The sequence below is a fragment of the Gekko japonicus genome, unplaced genomic scaffold (genome assembly GCF_001447785.1).
Source record: "Gekko japonicus isolate JY-2015 unplaced genomic scaffold, Gekko_japonicus_V1.1 scaffold4195, whole genome shotgun sequence".
Classification (NCBI taxonomy): Eukaryota; Metazoa; Chordata; class Lepidosauria; order Squamata; family Gekkonidae; genus Gekko; species Gekko japonicus.
Genome location: NW_015175496.1, coordinates 5,898 through 25,702, shown reverse-complemented (window position 1 = coordinate 25,702; position 19,805 = coordinate 5,898). Strand labels below are relative to the sequence as shown.

The 19,805-nt window shown below is 42.2% G+C and overlaps 2 protein-coding genes across 2 annotated transcripts; both read right to left on the bottom strand.

Moving 5' to 3' along the window:
* Window positions 1-499: 499 nt before the first annotated feature.
* On the bottom strand, window positions 500-7,807 carry LOC107122857 (vomeronasal type-2 receptor 26-like). The gene is made up of 5 exons (XM_015425997.1): window positions 7,517-7,807; window positions 5,088-5,954; window positions 3,879-4,106; window positions 2,696-2,822; window positions 500-1,413 (listed from the first exon to the last, which is right to left on the bottom strand). Exons 1-5 carry the CDS (start codon window positions 7,805-7,807, stop codon window positions 500-502), a joined length of 2,427 nt encoding a protein of 808 aa, XP_015281483.1.
* Window positions 7,808-12,456: 4,649 nt separating this feature from the next.
* On the bottom strand, window positions 12,457-19,309 carry LOC107122855 (vomeronasal type-2 receptor 26-like). Its single transcript, XM_015425995.1, has 4 exons — window positions 18,800-19,309; window positions 16,714-16,941; window positions 14,342-14,468; window positions 12,457-13,358 (listed from the first exon to the last, which is right to left on the bottom strand). The coding sequence occupies exons 1-4, from the start codon at window positions 19,307-19,309 to the stop codon at window positions 12,457-12,459; spliced, it is 1,767 nt and encodes a 588-aa protein (XP_015281481.1).
* Window positions 19,310-19,805: the final 496 nt, after the last annotated feature.

The following is a 19,805-nucleotide window of genomic DNA, read 5'->3' as shown; positions in this document are numbered from 1 at the left end:
AATTGAACCGTCTCTCCTGAAAGCAAGGCTACAAACCTACCTCTCTCCAGCTTTCCAAAGTGGTCAGTAGAAAAAACAAACAAACAAAAACATTAACTGCATGGGGAATGAAAGGAATTTGAATACTCTGTGAGAATTTTCAAGAGAAGAAATCATGCAAAGTTTATTGATAGTCACTACCTGTCATTCTGTGGCCCAGATCCAGCCTGCCATGGGTCAGTTCAGTGCCACTTTCTTCCACTTCACTAGACCCATTCAATATGATACCTTCCTCTCTTTTTTGCTCTAAGGCTTATGATATCACTTGCCATACCTCCATTGTGTTCAGTTCATAAATTTAATTCACAGTTTGCAATTCATATACATGCTTAACAGATACATTGAATTTGTTTTGAACATGTGAGTAGAATAGGTTGGACCGACATATATGGTAGCCTTGGCCTGCTTCTTGAAAAAGGCCAACAGATAGATTCTGTAGACACTACTGAAGACACATATATTATAGGACAATTTCTTTCTTTCTCCATATTAGCTGTTCCCTCTTGTTTAACTCTGGCCTCAGAAGAATGATGTAGCATTTAGGGGAAAAGATACAAGCTAGTAATCCAACACTGGAAGCCAAGATAGAGAAGATCTCCACTGCCACCATGTATTTCCCTTTGGTACTTAGGTAGGTTGGAACAAAAGACCCCCAAACACTGCAAAAAATCAGCATGCTGAAGGTGATAAACTTGGCTTCATTAAAACTGTCCGGCAACTTCCTGGCTAGGAAAGCCACAGCCAAGCTGATGAGGGACAGAAGGCCCAAGTAGCCCAGAACAACATAAAACATGATTGCAGATCCCTCATTACATTCTATGATTATCTGTTCAGTCATTGACTTTGTGTCCACAGCTGGGAATGGGGGAGTGGTTCCTAGCCACACTGCACAAATACACATTTGAATAAGGGAACATGAAAGAACAATGCCATTGGTCAGCCTTTTCCCCACCCATTTCCTCATCTTAGACCCTGGTCTGGTGGCCATGAAAGCTATAACTACAGTGATTGTTTTGGCCAAGATGCAAGAAACAGCCACTGTGAGGATGATGCCAAAAGCTGGTTGTTGGAGAAAGCAGGTCACCATTCTAGGTCTTCCAAGAAAGAGCGAGGGACAGAGGAAGCAAAGCAGGAGGGAGATCAGGAGAATGAAAGTGATATTCTGGTTGCTGGTTTTGACGATGGGGGTATCTCTGTGCTTTATAAATGTTCCAAGCACCAAGACAGTGCACAGGGAAAAAGCAACTACAATAGAGCCTAAACTGATACCCAAAGGTTCTTCAGCAGACAGAAAGCTTATCATTTTTGGAATACATTGATCATGGTTCTTGCTTGGATATTTATCTTCTGGGCATTGGGTGCATTCATCCAAGTCTGAAAAGGGGGGAAAATGGTCTCATCATATAATTCCAGTCCTTACAGCCAATTCACATATTCACTTTAAGTGTTATTGAAATCTAATACACTTTCTTTATGCGTCTTCATGCAGTTAACTCTTCCCAAATGAATGTGCATGACTTTATTACATGCAATCTATGATCCAGAGTTGATTGACTGAACTGACAGCAATGAAACACACTGGGTTCTTTGACCCTGTGCCCAAATGACCCTAACCTTCTGGGAGAATGAAACCCCATGCTAACAGGAAAGGTATAGTCATTTACCACTTGGTTAATGGCCATCAGTATTATCAGTATGTTGGAAAGTTTGGTATACTATCAGAGTAATCCTAACTAAAGTTACACCCAGCTATACATATTGAAGTCTAAGGGTTTATGTGACGGACAGTGCTTTGAAAGCTCATAAGTGATGTATAAACATGTGACAGACTGTGAGGGGTTAATGCCTCACAGAACCAGAGAACCTTTGAGTGTAGTTGAGTGCTTGAACAGATTTCATTGGATAGCATCAGTTGAGAAGGAAGAGCTGGGAACTGACTGCTGAAAAGAATTCAGTTAAACACTGACTGAGGACTGGGAAGGTGGCAAGGAGGAGTGAGAGGTCGCTGAAGACCCCTATTCAGGCCAGGAAAATGGACAACGCCGGATATGGCCTCTCCATCGGACCATTTATAGAAATTCCCGCCATCCGTTTACACTAGCACTTTATCTAACTGTTTTTATTGAAAAAAATTATTGTATTTTACTGTATTTTAATCTCTGTAAGCCACCTTGAGCCAGTCTGCACTGGCAAGGCGTGATACAAAATGCAAAAAAATAATAAATAAATATAATCTTTCAAATAAGAAGTAAATGGATAAACGGGCTGCTCAGCCTGAAAGGAACAAAGAAAAACAGAGGGAAAACCCTTTGTGTGAGGGAGGGAAGAGGGCAAGACCTCCAGAGCCAGTTTGGTGTAGTGGTTAAGTGTGTGGACTCTAATCTGGGAGAACTAGGTTTGATTCCCCCACTCCTCCACTTGCACCTGCTGATGTGACCTTGGCACAGCTGTCCTTGAAAAAGAGCAGTTTGTGTCAGAGTTCTCTCAGCCCCACCCACCTCACAGGGTGTCTGTCGTGAGGAGGGGGAGGGAAAGGAGTTTGTAAGCCGCTCTGAGACTCCAAGTGAAGGGCGGGGTATAAACCCAATCTCTTCTCTTCTTCTTCATAGTTTAAAAGGATGTTCTTCTGTTTGGAATTGTACCATGCATTGCTTACCCTTTTGGCTTGAAATCTCTCCTTCTGGGCACAGGATGCAATCATAGCAGCAAAATTTCTCTCCTTCCTTCTTTTTCTTCTGATAACCAGGGAGGCAGTAGTCATTGCACACAGAATGGGGTACCACCTATCAAAAACCATGTAAGAAGTTAAGGGCTGAATATATTAGACATTATTTTAGTGATGATGTGTTGAAGTATGATTAAACCATTGACACTTAAAGTGAAAGAATACCAACCTTCACCTCTGTAATAATCCACTATTGTTATCCCAGTCATGAAGGGTATTGGGTTGGAAACAACCAGTTTTTCCACTGGTGGGAAAGGTAGGAGGGGGTCCCTTTTGACATACTAGAAAGTTTATTCTGGGACCTTCATGGGCAATAAAACCACGTTTGTAATGGCTGTTGTATGGAGGGGACCCAGGTTTGAATCTCTACTCTGCCATGGAAACATGCTGGGCCAGATACATTCTCCACCTAACTACTTCATATTGTTGTTGTGATGATAAAATGGAAAATTCTGTAAGCCACTTTGGGAGTCCATATGGGAGAAAAGTGGGGTATAAATACAGTTACCAGCTGCTGGTTGATGGCTAGTGCCCCACAGGTGAATGGAAGAGGTAGAGGAGGAGATTGGATTTATACCAGGTCTTCACTCGGAGTCCCAGAGCAGCTTACAAACCCCTTTCCCTTCCCCTCCCTGCAACAGACACCCTGTGAGGTAGACAGGGTCGAGAGAGCTCTTTCCAGAACTGCCCTTGGGAGAACAGCTCTGAGAGAACTATGGCATGCAAGTGGAGGAGTGGGGAATCATACCCGGTTCACCCAGTTTGCTGTCCATGACCACTGCACCATACTGGGTGCAGAGGCATCACAGTTCTGTCATGTTGATAGTGTGGAATAATTTCTGGGGTGAAACCAGAGGTGAAGTCATCCCAATCTAACATTCCATTGTGTTCCTGCTGAAATGTTGAAGGATGTGCAGATTCCTAAAGCGGTGTGATGTCACTTCTTGATTTTCCCTGGAAATGGCTCCATGCTATTTACATGAGAATGATATTTTTTTCAGTATCTCCCACTTGCCTACCAAGTGACAGTGGAGACTGGGGGCTGTTGGAGTCTCCAGTTGTAGCAGGATACCTGGCAACCAGAGGTTTTTTAATGAAATAAGGAAATAAATACCTGGTTAAAGCTTTTCTGCCAAACAATTAGATCCTCTTGAATAATGAAATCTTTTCCTTCCAGGGCATTGTCATTTACCTCTCCGACTTTCACTCTCTGGAAAGACCTGTTTGGGAATGTGACCAAGTTTGTAATGTCAAATCCAGCATTTATTTCCATCTTCTCATTAAAGGACACTGTTTCTCCAGCTGAGTTGTTAAACAAAATGTGTTGAAGAAACGAGTGGAGCTGTATGAAAGAGGAATGAAGAAATCATAACTAAGTGGAATCTTCATATTATGATCTATTTGCTTTGTAAAGGAAATCCTGCAGATAATTTATCTGTTCTTTCATCTGTATCAAACGTGACTCTGCAGAACAACCAATTTGGCTGTACTAGAAGACTTAAGCTTCAAGTGAATGAAAGTACACATGTAGGGGCTGAGGATATACGGTGTTCTCTTGCTTCACACTCCTAACACTTCTCCCAATCCAACTAAGGATCAGACCTATAAAACCAAAGAAAGACTGCACCATCTTAATCATCAAGTCAACATTTTTTATGTGACACAGTTGAGTAGAATGAAAAAGAGGAGAAACTGTGGCCTGTGAAAGACCACAACACTTCAGTAAAAAGGATTGCAGAGAGACCCTGGAAAGTCAGTGGTGGACACAGTTTATCGTGCTGAACTAGATAGTTCAACAATGTGGGATAGCATAAGGCATATGTTTGTATGCTGACAATATAGGGTTGCCAGTTCCCTCTTGGTAACCAGCAGTGGATAGGGGGTACTTACCAGAAGCAGAAGGGCAGCTCAGACTACATTGGTGGTAATGTGCCAACATCACTTCCAGTGTGTACCAGAAGTTACACCATCATGTTGTGACTCCACAGAGAAGCTCTCATAATAGAACAAAAACTCTATTGTAAAAATGGCTTCTACAATATAGTTTTGGCCCAAATGCCAGAATGTCACTGTGACATTGCTGATCTGCTGACATCTAGTTCAAGCCAGAAGTGACATCACCATATTGCCGATGATGTAGCCAGGACCTCCCTCCTTTTCCTGATAAGTTTCCCTGCCAGCCAGCTGATTAGAGGTGGGAGTGGAGCCTGGCAGCAGAATATCCCCAGTGTCCAGTAGGGTGGTGGCAGCCCTACCAGAATACCTTATCTCCCTATACATGGAACAAAGTGGTGGGAGGGCAATGGCATTTTGAAAATGTTACCTGCCAAGGCTGGATGTCTTGAAGGTCAACTCTTTTCCCACCAATGGGTTCTCTGTGTTTGAATTGAGATACACAAATGGCATGCAGAGCATGGGCTATTGCATAGACAGCATTATAGATGCTATAGCTGTGGCCAAGTATGTGCATTTCAAAAACAGGCCCCGGGAGACTCTCCAGGTTCTCCTCCCCAGTGCATGATTTATAGGCATCAGTGTGATCACTGGAATTTGGAAATGAGCAGACAAATGCTTGCTCCCAGAATTCCTTGACAAAACTGTCTTGTTTAGTCCAATCAAGTTTGATGTCTTGAAGGAATTTTTGGAAGCCTGGAAGTTCCTTAGTGTGAATCGTGAAGGAAAGGGCACCATGGAAGAATTCATAATTCCAGACCCATTGGATGGTGGTCATTGCAAAATCTGCTTGTGCTGTAGTAATCCATACCATTCTTAACGATTCATTTTCTTTCCATTCAGAATCTCCTAGAGCTATAAGGATGATCAATGAGATAATAGTCCTAGATTCTCCATAGAGGATAGATGCTCTAGCTTTGCTATCAGCAAAAGGTTGAAATACATTTGAAATTAAATCCTGAGCATCTTGATGCATATTCCAGTGGGCTTGGCTTATTATTCTTTCCGCAAAGGCCAAACAGATGCCATTTTGGGAAAGTAGCAGCTCCAGCACTTGCAAGAAATGTTCTCCACTGTTATCATTCACAACAAAAAGCCCAACCCATGTCCATCCAAAATGCTGGAGGAGCCGAATAATGCCCATATACTGCTGGTTTTCATTTGGCACCATGGAGTAAAAGGAAGGGGACTGTTGTATCATGTCATTCTCCTCTCGAGTAAATGGCCCATAGATAAGCTAAAAGACAGTGTGGAGCTATTTTAGAGAAGACTGAGGAAGAGATTTGGTGTGTTTCTGTTTCTTTATGCAAAGGAAATGTCCAGAAGGAGTTTTCAGGTTGGGCAAAAGTTCAAGAAGAAGTAGAGATGGGATTTAGAACATAAGAGAAGCCAATGTTGGATCAGGCCAATGGCCCATCTAGTCTAACACTCTGTCACACAGTGCCCAAAAATACCAGGTGCCATCAGGAGGTCCAGCAGTGGGGCCAGGACACTAGAAGCCCTCCCACTGTTATACCTGTTGGGGGCTGAATGCTTACCCCTTCCCCCTCATCAAAGACTTGTTGGCCAAGGTCATCCCTGACCTTGGAAAAAGTTACTCTCAGCAACTTCCAGAGAGTTTTGTTGAGAGAAACTTTATCCTAGAGTCTGACACTTGGAGTCTCAGAGCAGCTTACAATCTTCTTTTCCTTCCCCTCTCCACAACAGACATGCTGTGAGGTAGGTGGGGCTGAGAGAGCTCTTTTGAGGACTCCTATTTCAAGAAGAGCTCTGTCAGAACTATGGCTTGCCCAAGGTCATCCAGCAGCTGCATGTGGATGAGTGGGGAACCAAACCCAGTTCTCCCAGATTAGAGCCTGTGCACTTAACCACTCCACCAAACTGGCTCTCAAGGATGTACTGGCTGAGTTTTCTCGCAATATGCAAATATGATACTGCTTCAGAGGAAAATTCACAAAGAAGCTATTTGCTAAAAGCACATCACGTTACTGTCCTTCTCCTGGTCTGAAGAAACTTCTCATTAGAAGTGGTTCTTCTGATAAGAATTACTATATTTGGTCAATCATACCTCTGCCTCCATTCAATATATAGGATAACTGTGGGAAGTAATGGACTGCACAATGTCGCTTAATGCTAGCACACACCTCAGAATCTCAAGATAGAACATTAAAAAGCTAGTAAAGGGCTAGACAAGGGGTTGTTTGATATTTCCTTTGTCCACACATGCTTCTGTCCCTTTCTTTTGCAGAATACTACTCTCATGGGTTCCTTAAGAACATAAGAGAAGCCAATGTTGGATCAGGTCAATGGCCCATCCAGTCCAATGCTCGTTCACACAGTGGCCAAAAATACCAGGTGCCATCAGAAGGTCCAGCAGTGGGGCCAGGACACTAGAAGCCCTCCCACTTTTGCCCACCCCAGCACCAAGAATACAGAGCTTCACTTGCCCCAGACCGAGAGTTTTTATCTGTTCCTTGTGGCTAATAGCCACGGATGGACCTTCCATCTTGTCAGTCCCCTTCTCTTCTTCCTCTCTTTGCCATGAGGACTAAACATGCTTTCTACAATCTGTCTCCATCCTCACTTAGACAGCTAGTGAGAAGCCTTTACACCCCCTTTCCCATATTTTATTGAGTTCTCTTGCAATAACAAACACCTATTTTTTCTCTAAGTAACCAGACTCAGTGTGAACTTATTCCTCAAGCAACCAGACAATAGAATTCTCCTGTTCATGACTCAGCTCTGTTTTCAGTAACTCCCCAAAATAAAATTGTTTATTCTTCCATGCGCAGACCCTACCTGTGGGATTTTGAAGAGACCTAGAATATTTGCCATCTGGAAGGAGAGATCACAGCCAAGTCCCCCAATGACAGCCATTATGTTGTTCTGGTGGACACACTCATAATTGGGAAAATATTTATGCAGTTTATAGAGCATATCCAGAGTGGTACGATAGGTCATCCTTTCATTGTAGTAGTTGTCACAGATGTGGAACCCAAGTGTGACATTGGGCAAGAGCTTGGAGTTCTGATTGATCTCATGTACAGCAAATGCCAAGGACAGGATGTGTTGGTAGAACTTTGTCACCATACTTGAAAAGGAGTCAAATGCTGTTTTAGGGGAGAATTCTATAATACACTACATTACCTGAACATGATTCTTGTCTGAACTAATTCTTACTTACATGCCTCAGTAGAAGTAATATTTTATTTCTTTTTTCACTTTATTTTATTTTTAAAATTCTGAGCTAATAAGCATCTCCTACTTATGTCCAAATAATTCTGATATCAGAACACCATCATTACTGGTCCAAAACTGATATTTTGTATTTACATTTTTATTGCTCACATTCATACCATCCTAACTCACCAAGGATACTCCTGATTTTATAATATTCTCTTGTAGAAAACCAGGGCCCCACTTTTGCCTCTGCTTTTCTTTTTGACTAGGCTTTAGAAAAAGAAGGGAGCTATTCTGAGATCCTAGAGGGGTCTTTTTCAGAGTTCACCTCCTTCCTCAGGGTCTCTAGAAGATGTCTCTATAAATAATACAACTCTCATCACAGAGGTGCCCAGTCCTCCAAATGTTTGTGTTGGGTCCCCTTAACTACAGGATCTGAACATTCTATAGTGTCTCAGTGATCCTCCTAAACCTATTCAAGTGCCACCAATGACCCCTGCTTGAGTCTTTCCTCTGTGTTTCTCTGTCGTTATGTAACAGGGTATCTCTTTAGCTAGTTGTCTGCCTGCCCATTGTCTCCACCCAGAGTAAGCAAGTGGAGAGAACTTTGCATGGAAGTACAAAGTTAATTCTTTTAAAACTCCCTTCTGTTGGGGGCAGTCTTGTTAGGATTTGGGTGAATCCTGCATTCTACGTTAGCAGTACATATTCAGGAAGGAAGGAAGGAAAGAAGGAAAGAAGGGTCCCATTTATTGATCTTGGGAACCACCCAGAGGAAGACTTGATTTTTTTCATTTTGTACTGAAATTCATGCTAGAGATTAGAGGAACAGAATCTCTTCCTCATGTTCCATAGCTGTGCCAGGTCCTACTCTGATGGGAAAATGGAGGTGAAAAAAGGAGGTGAAATTGAGAGGAAATAGACATCTAGTGGCATATCTCAAGCTCCCTAAAGCTCCTGCCATAAAACTGGGCTGGTAACCCTCATGTGAAGAAAGGGCAACGTAGAAATTTCATTATAAACCATTTGTAAAACATTAAATAATTAAATAAAACAATCTGAAAACGGATGGAATCTGCCTCGAGTCCTGTTCGAGGGAGAGGGATTGGGATATAAACTAACAAATTGTGTATAAAATTTTTTAGGAAGGCATATTTTTTGCAAAATGAATATATTGTACGAGCTCCATTTGGAACCCAAATAATAAACCTATTGCTTATACAGTCACAATTATTTTCCCTCTAAAAGTAGTTAGTTGCTTGCACAGAATTCAACAAATATACAGTCTTGTGTTTAGTTAAGGTAACTAAAAAGCCATGGCATCTACCACCTGTTCTGTAATATCCTGAGCACCAACATCAATCATGCAGTATCACTTTCCATTCTCCACTCATTCATCTACCCCCCCACACTGACCTTTTCCAGGGATTTTAAACATATTTATATTGGTTTAAAATAGGATTGCCCAATGAGTCTGTACAGCTTGGTTGTCTTTATTACATCTTTTCACAATATTTCCATATTACTTCACATGCATTTGGGGGAAACCCTCTTATTCTCCATGTTTTACACCCCTGTACATTCACAACCCCAACTGATCAAGCTATGACCAAAGTTGTGGCATTAAAAAAAAATACATGAAATCAGTCTATTCCCACCTCTATTCCCTTGCCTATCCAAATATATGTGTTTGCATTGTGAAACAAGATAGCCCCTAGGCACTGAAAAGGCAGCAGATTAAATAAAGAGTGCTTCACTGACCAAACCTACACATTTTTGTTGAAGAGCCGGTTATATAAAAAGAACAATGGTTAAGGTTACAAGACATAAGAAGCAGGAAGTGAATGATCGTTCCTTACTGTGGCACTTCCAACAAATTTGGAGAAGGGTATTCATCAAAGGACAGTAATCGAAAATCATAAAAGATCAGAGAAGTCATCCCGCCAATGAGGAGGTCGCCTGGCATAAAGAACTCATGAGGGACAGGAAGAAAATCCTTCATTGGACACTTTGTTATAGGTGCTTTGCATGCCATGCAAGGGAAAAGCAGCAGAAACACCAGTAGCCCCAACATCTGGACAGCAAAGCTGGTCTGAATGCAGCCTTTCCTAGCTCTATTTATATCATCAGCTTGACTTAATCCAGCCTCCCTGCATGGTGGCTTTATCAACACACTTATGAAGGGAGAATGCAAGTATCAGCCTCCGTTCCTCTGCTGCAAGCAAAGCCAGAGGTGCAGGGCTTAGAATAACAGGGGATAGTGCCACCTTCAAATCTGGCTTTAAACAAAGCAGAATGTCAGGGATCATACAGACAGATTTGCTATGCGACATCCCTTGTTTTAATATAATGTCTTTCACAATTCACATTTCCTGTTTTCTGAGAAGGTACTAGAACTGTGGCTGAATGAATAAATTACAGCAATTTGTACTATTCCTTAGGGGAATTTGTTTCTGCAGAGTCTAGGTTGTAGCAGACAAAGCTGTTTTTTCCCCCATAGTTCTTAACACATGAGTTTCATGTTTTCCAAAGTGTGTTAGTCTAGGTTGTAGCAGACAAAGCTGTTTTCCCCCCTTAGTTCTTAACACAGGGGTTTCATGTGTTCCAAAGTGCGTCAACTCATCTCTAGCTCCCAGAATTCCATGGTAAGCAAACATCAATAGGAAAGTTACCACCTAAGTTGAAACCAATCGTTTGACTACTGGATGCAGGATGCCATGTTTCATTTATGTGGGGCACACTACTAAGCATGCTTCCTCAGAAGTATTCCCAAAGGAATATAATGGATCTAACTTGTTTGTAGGTGTGCTTTGTTTCACAGCTTCATTTCTTAAGACATTTATATCCTGCCTTTACACAATTAGTCTTTGTGACTCACAACCATCTTCCTGAGAAGAAGAGCATTGCTCATTTCCAATATTATCAGAGGTGTGGGAGTCAAATTTCCCAGTTTTGTATGAATGTGTGTTAGAACCAGAACAGATACCATGACAATCATTATTCTCCATAAGTGCATACAAGGCAAACTCCACTTGGACTCTTTGAAAAACCACCTTACCATCTCCAGTGACACATCCAAGAGTGAAGTGCATTTGGAGATGAGAAGCATGGAGACAGGAGACACTGGCTTTTGCCACTGTGACAGAAGAGCATAGAGTGCAAAAGCAGTGGGGGATCTGGATAAATACCTGCTGCATGGTGATTCATCATGTCCTGAAGTAGAGTACTATGAGCTTGCACATTACCAAAAGCCAATATCCATTTGCACGCACTGAATGCAACCTGGCCACAGTTTCTAAGCCTATTGACTGCAGCCATGCAAATCTCTATAAACAAAGAGAGGGAGAAGTGGCTATGCTGGCTGCACTTAGTCTGGCCTTACATCAAATACTCTTCTCTTACCCACCCACTCCTTGTATTCTGTCTTTCTGGTTGGAACTATAACACTCTTCCTAAGAATTCTGTCCCTACCTCCATCTCTTTGCTTGAATGTTTGATTACATGTCTGTCCCACCCTTCCTCCTTGCAGCTTAGGACAGGCAGCTTGGACTGATCCTTTTTATTTTATCATCATGACAACCATACAGGGAAGCATAGGACTGGTTCATATACCCATACATATACTTTTACAGTGACATGTAAGAATAGCCCCATCATACTTTAGATAAATAAAAAGAAAATTCACAGTATATCACCCAAAATGTTTTAGTGGACAGCTTCATTGCACAGTGACAAGAAAATATCTAAATAGGTCTCTAACTTGCAATAGTGTGTATTTCACAGAATTACATAACAAAATTAATGGCTGGTTTGGATCTACCCCTCTTTTCTAGTGGTAACATCACCCTGCACCACTACATCACTTCTGGAGAAACCCTGAAGTGATGTCGGGAAACTCTAGGCATCACTGGCAATTGCTAGAGCTACCCTTCATCATTTCCAGGGTTTCTTCAGAAATTATGCATGTCATGAACCTGCTCTCATTTTTTCTCTTCCAACTTCCCTCAAGTTTCCAGGTTCAGCATGGAATCCCTAACTCTGTGTAAATTGACTGGGGAAGAGACACACCATTTTTCATCCATTGCTCAAGCACTGGTGTTAAGGCACATACTTATGGGGAAGGCAAATACCTCTCTTCCCTCACTCACTCAGTTGAGTTCATCACTGTGAATAACTGTGGTGGGAAGAATCACTGAAAATAATGAATAAACATGCAAGCATATTTTTACTACATTTTTGTTCCTGTGAATTTATTGCATCTTGGTTTTGTTTCCTTGGACATGTAATGGCATAATATTAAAAAATAGACCACATTATTTTTCTTTCTTCCTCTACTTCTCTGACCTACAAGTCATGAGTAGTATCAATCAATCCCAACTAGGAATAAAAGGGAAAAGGAAGAATTCAAGCCAGAGGGGATAGACTATACCATATTAGAGAAGATGTCCTATTACATGTTGCCTAAACTCTCATGTCCTTAACAAGGAAAATAGACCGTATTTAGGTCCTTCATGTTCTTTCCACAAGAACAAATACATATCATAGGAATCTTAGAGAATTTAATTCTTCCTTCTTGATAGCAGATCCCTGTTGTTCAACTGAGGTTTCAACAAAATAATGTACAATTTTGGAAAGAAGATACACACCAATAATCCAGCACTGGAGGCCAAGATGGAGAAGATCTCCACAGCTACCATGGATTTCCCTTTAGTGCTCAGGTAGGTTGGAACAAAAGACACCCAGACACTACAAAACACAAGCATGCTGAAGGTGATGTGCTTGGATTCATTAAAAGTATCTGGCAACTTTCTGGCTAAGAAAGCCACAGTCAGGCTGATGATGGATAGAAGTCCCGTGTAGCTGAGGACAATATAAAACATGATGGCAGATCCTTCATTACATTCTGCAACAATCTCTTCAGTCATTGACTGTGTGTCAAAATCTGGGAAAGGAGGGAAATTTCCTAGCCAGATCATACAAATGGCCACTTGAATAAAGGCGCAGGACAGGACAATGGAGTTGGTCAGTCGTTTCCCTACCCATTTCCTCATGTTAGACCCTGGTTTGGTGGCCATGAAAGCTACAACCACAGTGATGGTTTTGGCCAAAACACAAGAAACAGCCACTGAGAAGACAATCCCAAAAGCAGATTGTTGTAGGAAGCAGGTCATCTCATTTGGTTTCCCAACAAACAGCAAGGAACATAGGAAACAAAGCAGAAGAGAGATCAGAAGAATGTAGGTGATATCCTGGTTGTTGGCTTTGACTATAGTGGTATTGTTGTGCTTAATGAAAGTCGCCAGCACTAACACTGTGATCATGGAGAAAGAAATGCTAACTGATGACAAACTGACACCTAAACTTTCTTCAAAAGACAGGAAGCTTATAACTTTAGGAAAGCAATCACTTTGGTCCTTGCTTGGATATTGATTTTCTGGGCATCTGATGCAATCATCCATGTCTAGGAAAGAAAAAAAGAAGAAGAGTAGCCATCCCAGTAACAATTAATATTTGCATTAAGATTATTGTGTCTGTCTTTGATAAGAGAGGAACATTGGCACCTATGGGTATGCTGATTCTGCAGTTCTGTACAAAGGGGAATTTATAGCTCTGTTCATCCTGCATGTACATTCATGCATCTACTTTCAAGAAAGATCCAACACACATACACTTTAGAAACAATACTGGGGACCAATACCTAGATCAAGGGTGGCCAAACTGTAGCTTGGGAGCTGCATGCAGCTCTTTCACACAGTTTAATTTAATGTTAATAAAAATCAAATTTGCATATTTTCCAATAAAAACATGTGTGTAATATTTGTTCATGTCTTGTGACTCTCAAACATCAGACGTTTATTCTGTGTGGCTGTTACATTAAGCAAGTTTGGCCAACCCTGACCTAGATGAACTTGGTCTTGCAGATGTCAGGATAGTTCATATTTACTCATACCTCAGAAATAAATGAATAGCAAATACATGAACCTAATTAATTGATTTCCTCCCCCTTTTGGAGTCCTTAATATCCTAGCTGAGCATTAAGTAGATTTCTGTGCAAGCTGAAAGACCACACAGCTGGAAAGAGAATCCTAGCTGTGGCTGCACAATTGAATGGATTGGAAACTGCAGATTTGTTCCACAATTAGAGATACTTTAGCCTCACACAAGAAGACTTTCCCTGATGCAAGGGACTCTTGGAGTCCTTGGAAGTGCCACTCTTTGCGGAATGGATCTGCATGATCTAACATTATGAACTGAACTGAACTGATCTAACATTATGTGTGATCTGAATGTGTGATCTCCATGCAGAAGTTCTTCAAACATTTAGCAGACCTCCCAATCTACTGATTTACTATGTGGTTACATATTACATAATATTACATATTACAGAAATTTTAATTGTGATTAACCATGAGTACTGGGAAACCAGTAGAATACATCATGTACCTATCTCATTTGAAATCTTCCCTTCTGGGCAGGGAGCACAATGGTAACAGCAGGATTTCTCTCCTTCCTTCTTTTTCTTGTGATAACCAGGATGACAATAATCATTACACAGAGAAAGGGGTGGAATCTATACAAGAAAATAAAAAGGAGTTTAGGAAAGGGATGTTTGACATCACTCCAGTTCAGCTCAACTTCTGATCTGTGGTTGTAATTAAGGGGTATAGAAGTAAATGAATACTGCATCTGAATGAATCTATTTGTATTCCCTTGATTACAAACTTTCTTGCAATTTCTGATGACCGCCTCCCCCTTTCGGGTGCAACTTCCTCCTCCTCTTCTGATAGTTAAAAGGCATATTTTAAAAAGACCAAAAAATGAGATTTAGTTGAGACTTACTACTAAGACATATCTGTATGCTTTCAACATCTGCCCATGAATATAGCTAACCTGACAGTCACTTAATAGATAGTGACTGCACAGAAGCAAAACACAGATATTGTTTCCTTCTAGGGCTATTTAATCAAATGTGATGGCAGGTCTTCCTACAACAATTTCATGCTTGAAAAGAACATCATATTAATAACCTGATAATGACCTCAGGGAATGCATTCCTCTTCTCAGATAACTAAGAATTTATGTCTGGTTGATGATTATGAGGTGCAACATTATTGCAAACTTCAAAACCAATTTGTTACTCACAACCGAATTATGACCTGGCCTTATAGCACAAGAAGTTCCTCCACAGCTGAAAAGCTGTTTGACAAAATGTATAACTAAAATCAGAAGCAATCCAAGCTAGATCTCATTTTGCATATAATCAAGATTGTTCGATCAGGTTAAACTTGCCTCGGGATCATGTTTGCATCAAAGTTCTCAGCATCCTTGGCTTAGTGCAGAAGTAATCAGAAACTATTTTTCTTTTTTTGTTATTGTAACTTAAAAATTAATACAAGTTTATTTAAAAAAGTGAAAAAAAGAAAATATGTTATTGTGTATTAGCTAACAAGAAGTGAGTCTGCAGAAAGATAAAGTAGTATTTATTTATAGCCTGCCTGTCTACAGAATAGTACCAACACAATATTCAACTAGTACTTGTTGATCGTGGCAGATATTTTTTTCTTATTTGTTAAGTAAAATTTGAGAAGCAGACAGGAGAACATTACTACTCAGCACAGTCCTTCATTGAAAACAAACAGGAATGGCCAACAGGTAGTCATTTGTGATCACTGAAGAAATGGCATCTGATTCTCCCCAAACCTAACAAATCATGAAAATTAAAGCTGAACCAGCAGGAGCTCTGCATGGAGGAGGAAGAGGAGGCGGCCACAGGAGAGCCAGGCAGGCAGTCCACTGGGCCCGCCAAGGCTTCTCCCCCCTGCCAACAGCAGCAACAGCCATGGCTCTCAGCTGCCGGCCCACCAGGCTTCTCCTCCCCCCCACCAGCAGAGGCAACAGTGGCAAGCCCAGCGTGGCTACTAGCTGCTGGGGCCACCAGGCTTCTCCCCCCTCCCACTTACAGCAGCAACAACCATGGCTCCCAGCCGCCAGCCCACCAAGGTTTCTACTGCCACCACCAGCAGCAACAGCGGTGAGCCCTGTGTGGCTCTGCCACAGTTCCCTGTGGTGTCTTCTCTGCGCATGCACAGGGAACGCTCTTTTACTTTTGGGGGATTTAAGTACCCCCATAAAGTTTTTTTCAACATTTCAGATTTTTCTGCACAGTGGGGGAATGCCCCAAGTGTGCATGAAAATCTATTTACCCTCCATGTGCTCCCTATGTGCAGATTTAGATATTAGATATATAGACAAGGGACGGGGCCCGCGATACTCACGGGGGGAGGCAGAGGAAGCAGCAGGAGGAGGTAAGTACCCCCCATCCCGCTGGTTCCTCTGTCTCCTTCACCCCCCTTGCCTTTCCCCCCTTGCCTCTCCCCCCTTGGCTCCTCGCTGCTGTCATGCGCAGGGGACGCTCTGTCAGTTTCGGGGGGATTTAAGTATCCCCCCGATATTTTTTTTTTAGTTTTAGGATTTTTGTGCACACCTGGGGACCGTCCCACGTGTGCACAAAAATCTCCCTCCCCCCCAAGTGCCCCCGGTGCGCAGATTTAGATATACGCATGCACGGGGGCCACTTCGCTATTAGAATATAGATGACCATTTTCCACATGTCAATTTAGTTTTCAGCACAGTAAGTGTCTCTTTACACACACACACACACAGAGGGAGAGAGAGGTAGAGAGGGGGGTGAGACAGAGAGAGAGAGAGACTGATCATGCATTAAAAGGTTACAAAATGCATCAAAGGAAAATCACAACTCCCAAGTCATCCACAGGAGAACGGGGAACCCTGCAGGAACACCCTGGAACCCGTACCTGGTTAAAAGCTGTCTGCCACACAAACAGATCTTCATGAATGATTAACTGTTTCCCTTCAGGAACACTAGGGTCCACCCTTCCAACTTTTACTCTAACAAAGGACTTATTTGGCAATGTCACCAGGTTCATTATATCAAATCCAGCCCCAATTTCCTTATTACCATTAAAAGACAGCGTTTCTCCAGCTGAGTTGTTAAATGAAATGTCTTGAAGAAATGAGTGAAGCTGCGGAGAAGAGCAAAAAAAACATCAAAAGTTGTTTCCAGGTGAGCATCCTTTTGCTGAAAGACCACACAGCTGGAAAGAGAATCCTAACTATATGTCACATTAAAACCATTCCTCAAGGTAATACCCATGAAACTGCCTTATACTGAATCAGACTGTTGGTCCATCAAGGTCAGTATCGTCTACTCAGACTGGCAGCAGTGCTCCAGGATCTCAGACTGGGAATGAGGTCTTTCACATCACCTAATGCCTGGTCCTTTAAATTGGAGGTGCCAGAACCGGAACTAGGGACCTTCTGAATGCAAAGCAGAGGCTCTTCCACTGAGCCACAGTCTCTCCGTATTATCCCTATAGTGGATAAGAGGGAGAAGGCGCTTTACTTTGTGCTTTGAGACAAAGGGAATCTAGCGAGGGAGGGAAGATAGGAGGCAGGCAAGTTCAGGACATGTTCCAGAGGCTGGATGAGGCTGTAGCCTTACATAGTAGCATTCCAGGGAAGAAGGGGAAAATCAGATAGTACTAATCAGATCTTCCTCTGTCTTGTTCGTCTTGCACCTGCAATTACACTGTTATTACACTGAAGGGGAGAGCATATATGCCATAGGAATTTTAGCTAAATAATGACAGATTAAAAAAAAAATTAGAAAATGGCCCCAGTCACACAGGCCGGATATCGCGGGGGGAGGCATGGCTAATTGCCACGGCACAGTTTGATCTGTGATTACACGATCAGATGCGCTGGAGGCACACCACGGGTCCTTCCCTTGGCGCTGGCGGGTAAACGAGGGACTGGAGGTGAATGTTGCGTGCTGGCGCGATCACACCATGGTTGTCTGGAGGCAGCCCATGGCAAACGCTTACTAGTACCTTGGAGGTACTAGTTTTTAAGGCGCATTGTCGGCGGTAAGCTACCGGTGCGCTCCACTTCCCAGATGTTGGGGTTTGATCACGCCCGGATAATCCACCCACCATCCGTGCCTCTCCCACGGCAACTTTGCCGTCTGACCGGGGCCAATATTTACTATTGGGCCTAGTGAATGCTTCACATTGGGTGGACTGACAATTAAAGTCACTGGAAAAATGGGTCACTTTCCCCTGAAGCAGCACTTCAACCCTGACAACTGCATGTGTCTCACCTTCAGCCAAACATGTCACAGACAGTTGCCAGGGCAACCAACAAGCAGTAGGTCCAGTCAGCACCTCAGTTATATTGGGTAGATCTAATGCCAATTGATTTACTTGGCTCTGTTGGGCCTTCCATCATGTGAAGGGGGAGCACAACAGGATGGGGTATGATGACGCCCATTTCTAGGATCATTTTGGCTTCTCAGTCCACTTCCCCAATTGCCTCTTGGTTCTCCCACAGGATAATTAACATTTTGAAAGTTCACAGTGAACATTCTGGTACTACAATTGCCTTAGAAATTTTGCCACAGATAACCTCAAAAAAGGGAAGATGCATAACACAAAGAGACTGAAGAGCAATCGATTGGCCATGACACCATCCAGATTCTGCATACTAAATTTAGTGAAGTAACAATGCCATTATCTGAGAAAAGGACAGGGGAGCCAATGACATATTGAGGGTTCAGTTTTGAAATTCAGAAACACCATGGCTTGTTGATTTGTTTTTGCATACTTTCTCCTACACACAGTTTTGCTATGGCAGAAGAGTGAAAAGAAATGGCTTATTTTTTTTCCCTGTAGAAGAGGGAATGTGAATACCCAAAACTATGTCAATAAAGAAATGGGAAAAACCCCATTTCCCCAGTAATAGACAGAGGGCAAAGCTAGGGGTTGTTTCACTCTCCACTAACATGTTCAAGGCAACAAAGATATTTCATTGTGGAAAGATTACCTGCCAAGGATGGACTTCTTGAAGATCAACACTTTCCCCTCCATCTTTTGTTCTGTGATTTTGCCTGGATGTGGACATGACATTCAAAGCATGTGCAACAGCATACACAGCATTATAAATACTGTAGCTGTGACCAGTCATGTGCATTTCAAAAACAGACCTTGGAAGACTCTCCAGCTTCTCTTCCCCAGTACATGGATCCTCAATCTTCATTGACTTCTGAGGATCTGGAACAGTGCAGTCAAATGCTTGTTCCCAGAAGTCCTTGAGGAAACCATCTTCTTTTTTCCAATTAGGTTTTATGAAATGAAGAAATTTCGGGAAGTCAAGAACCTCACGGGAGTGAATACTAAAGGAAATGGCACCATGGAAGGTGTTGAAATCCCAGGCCCTTTGAATCCCAGATAATGTGAAATCAATTTGGGCTGTCAAAATCCATACCTTTCCAAACGTGACATTTCCCCCATATGTTGGATCTCCCAGAAATATCTTATTATTCAATGATATCATGGTCATAGACATTCCATAAAGAATACATGCATTGGCTCAGTTGTCTGTGAAAGACTGGTGTACATTTGAGATTAAAGCATTGACGTCACCTAAGTTATCCCATTTGCCTTGGTGTGGGATTATTCCAGTGGAGGCCAAACAGATTCCATTCTGGGCAAGCAAGGGCTCCAGGGTCTTCAAGAAATGTAGCCCACTCTCATCATCCCCAGTAAGAAGCCCAACCCACATCCATCTAAAGTGGAGAAGCAACTGGATAATCACCGTATACTGATGGGCTTCATTTGGAACCATGCGATAAAAGGTAGGAAACTCTGCCGTATCCTGCTCCTCAGGGGCAAAGGAGCCATACGTGAGCTAGAAAAACGTACATATATTTTATGGATCAATTTGGAGGTATATTTTGTATGTTTTATGTATGTATGCCATGAAAATTTACTAAAGGAAGTGTTAAAATCCAGTACTTATTTTCAAATTGTGATAAAACTTCCAGGACAGG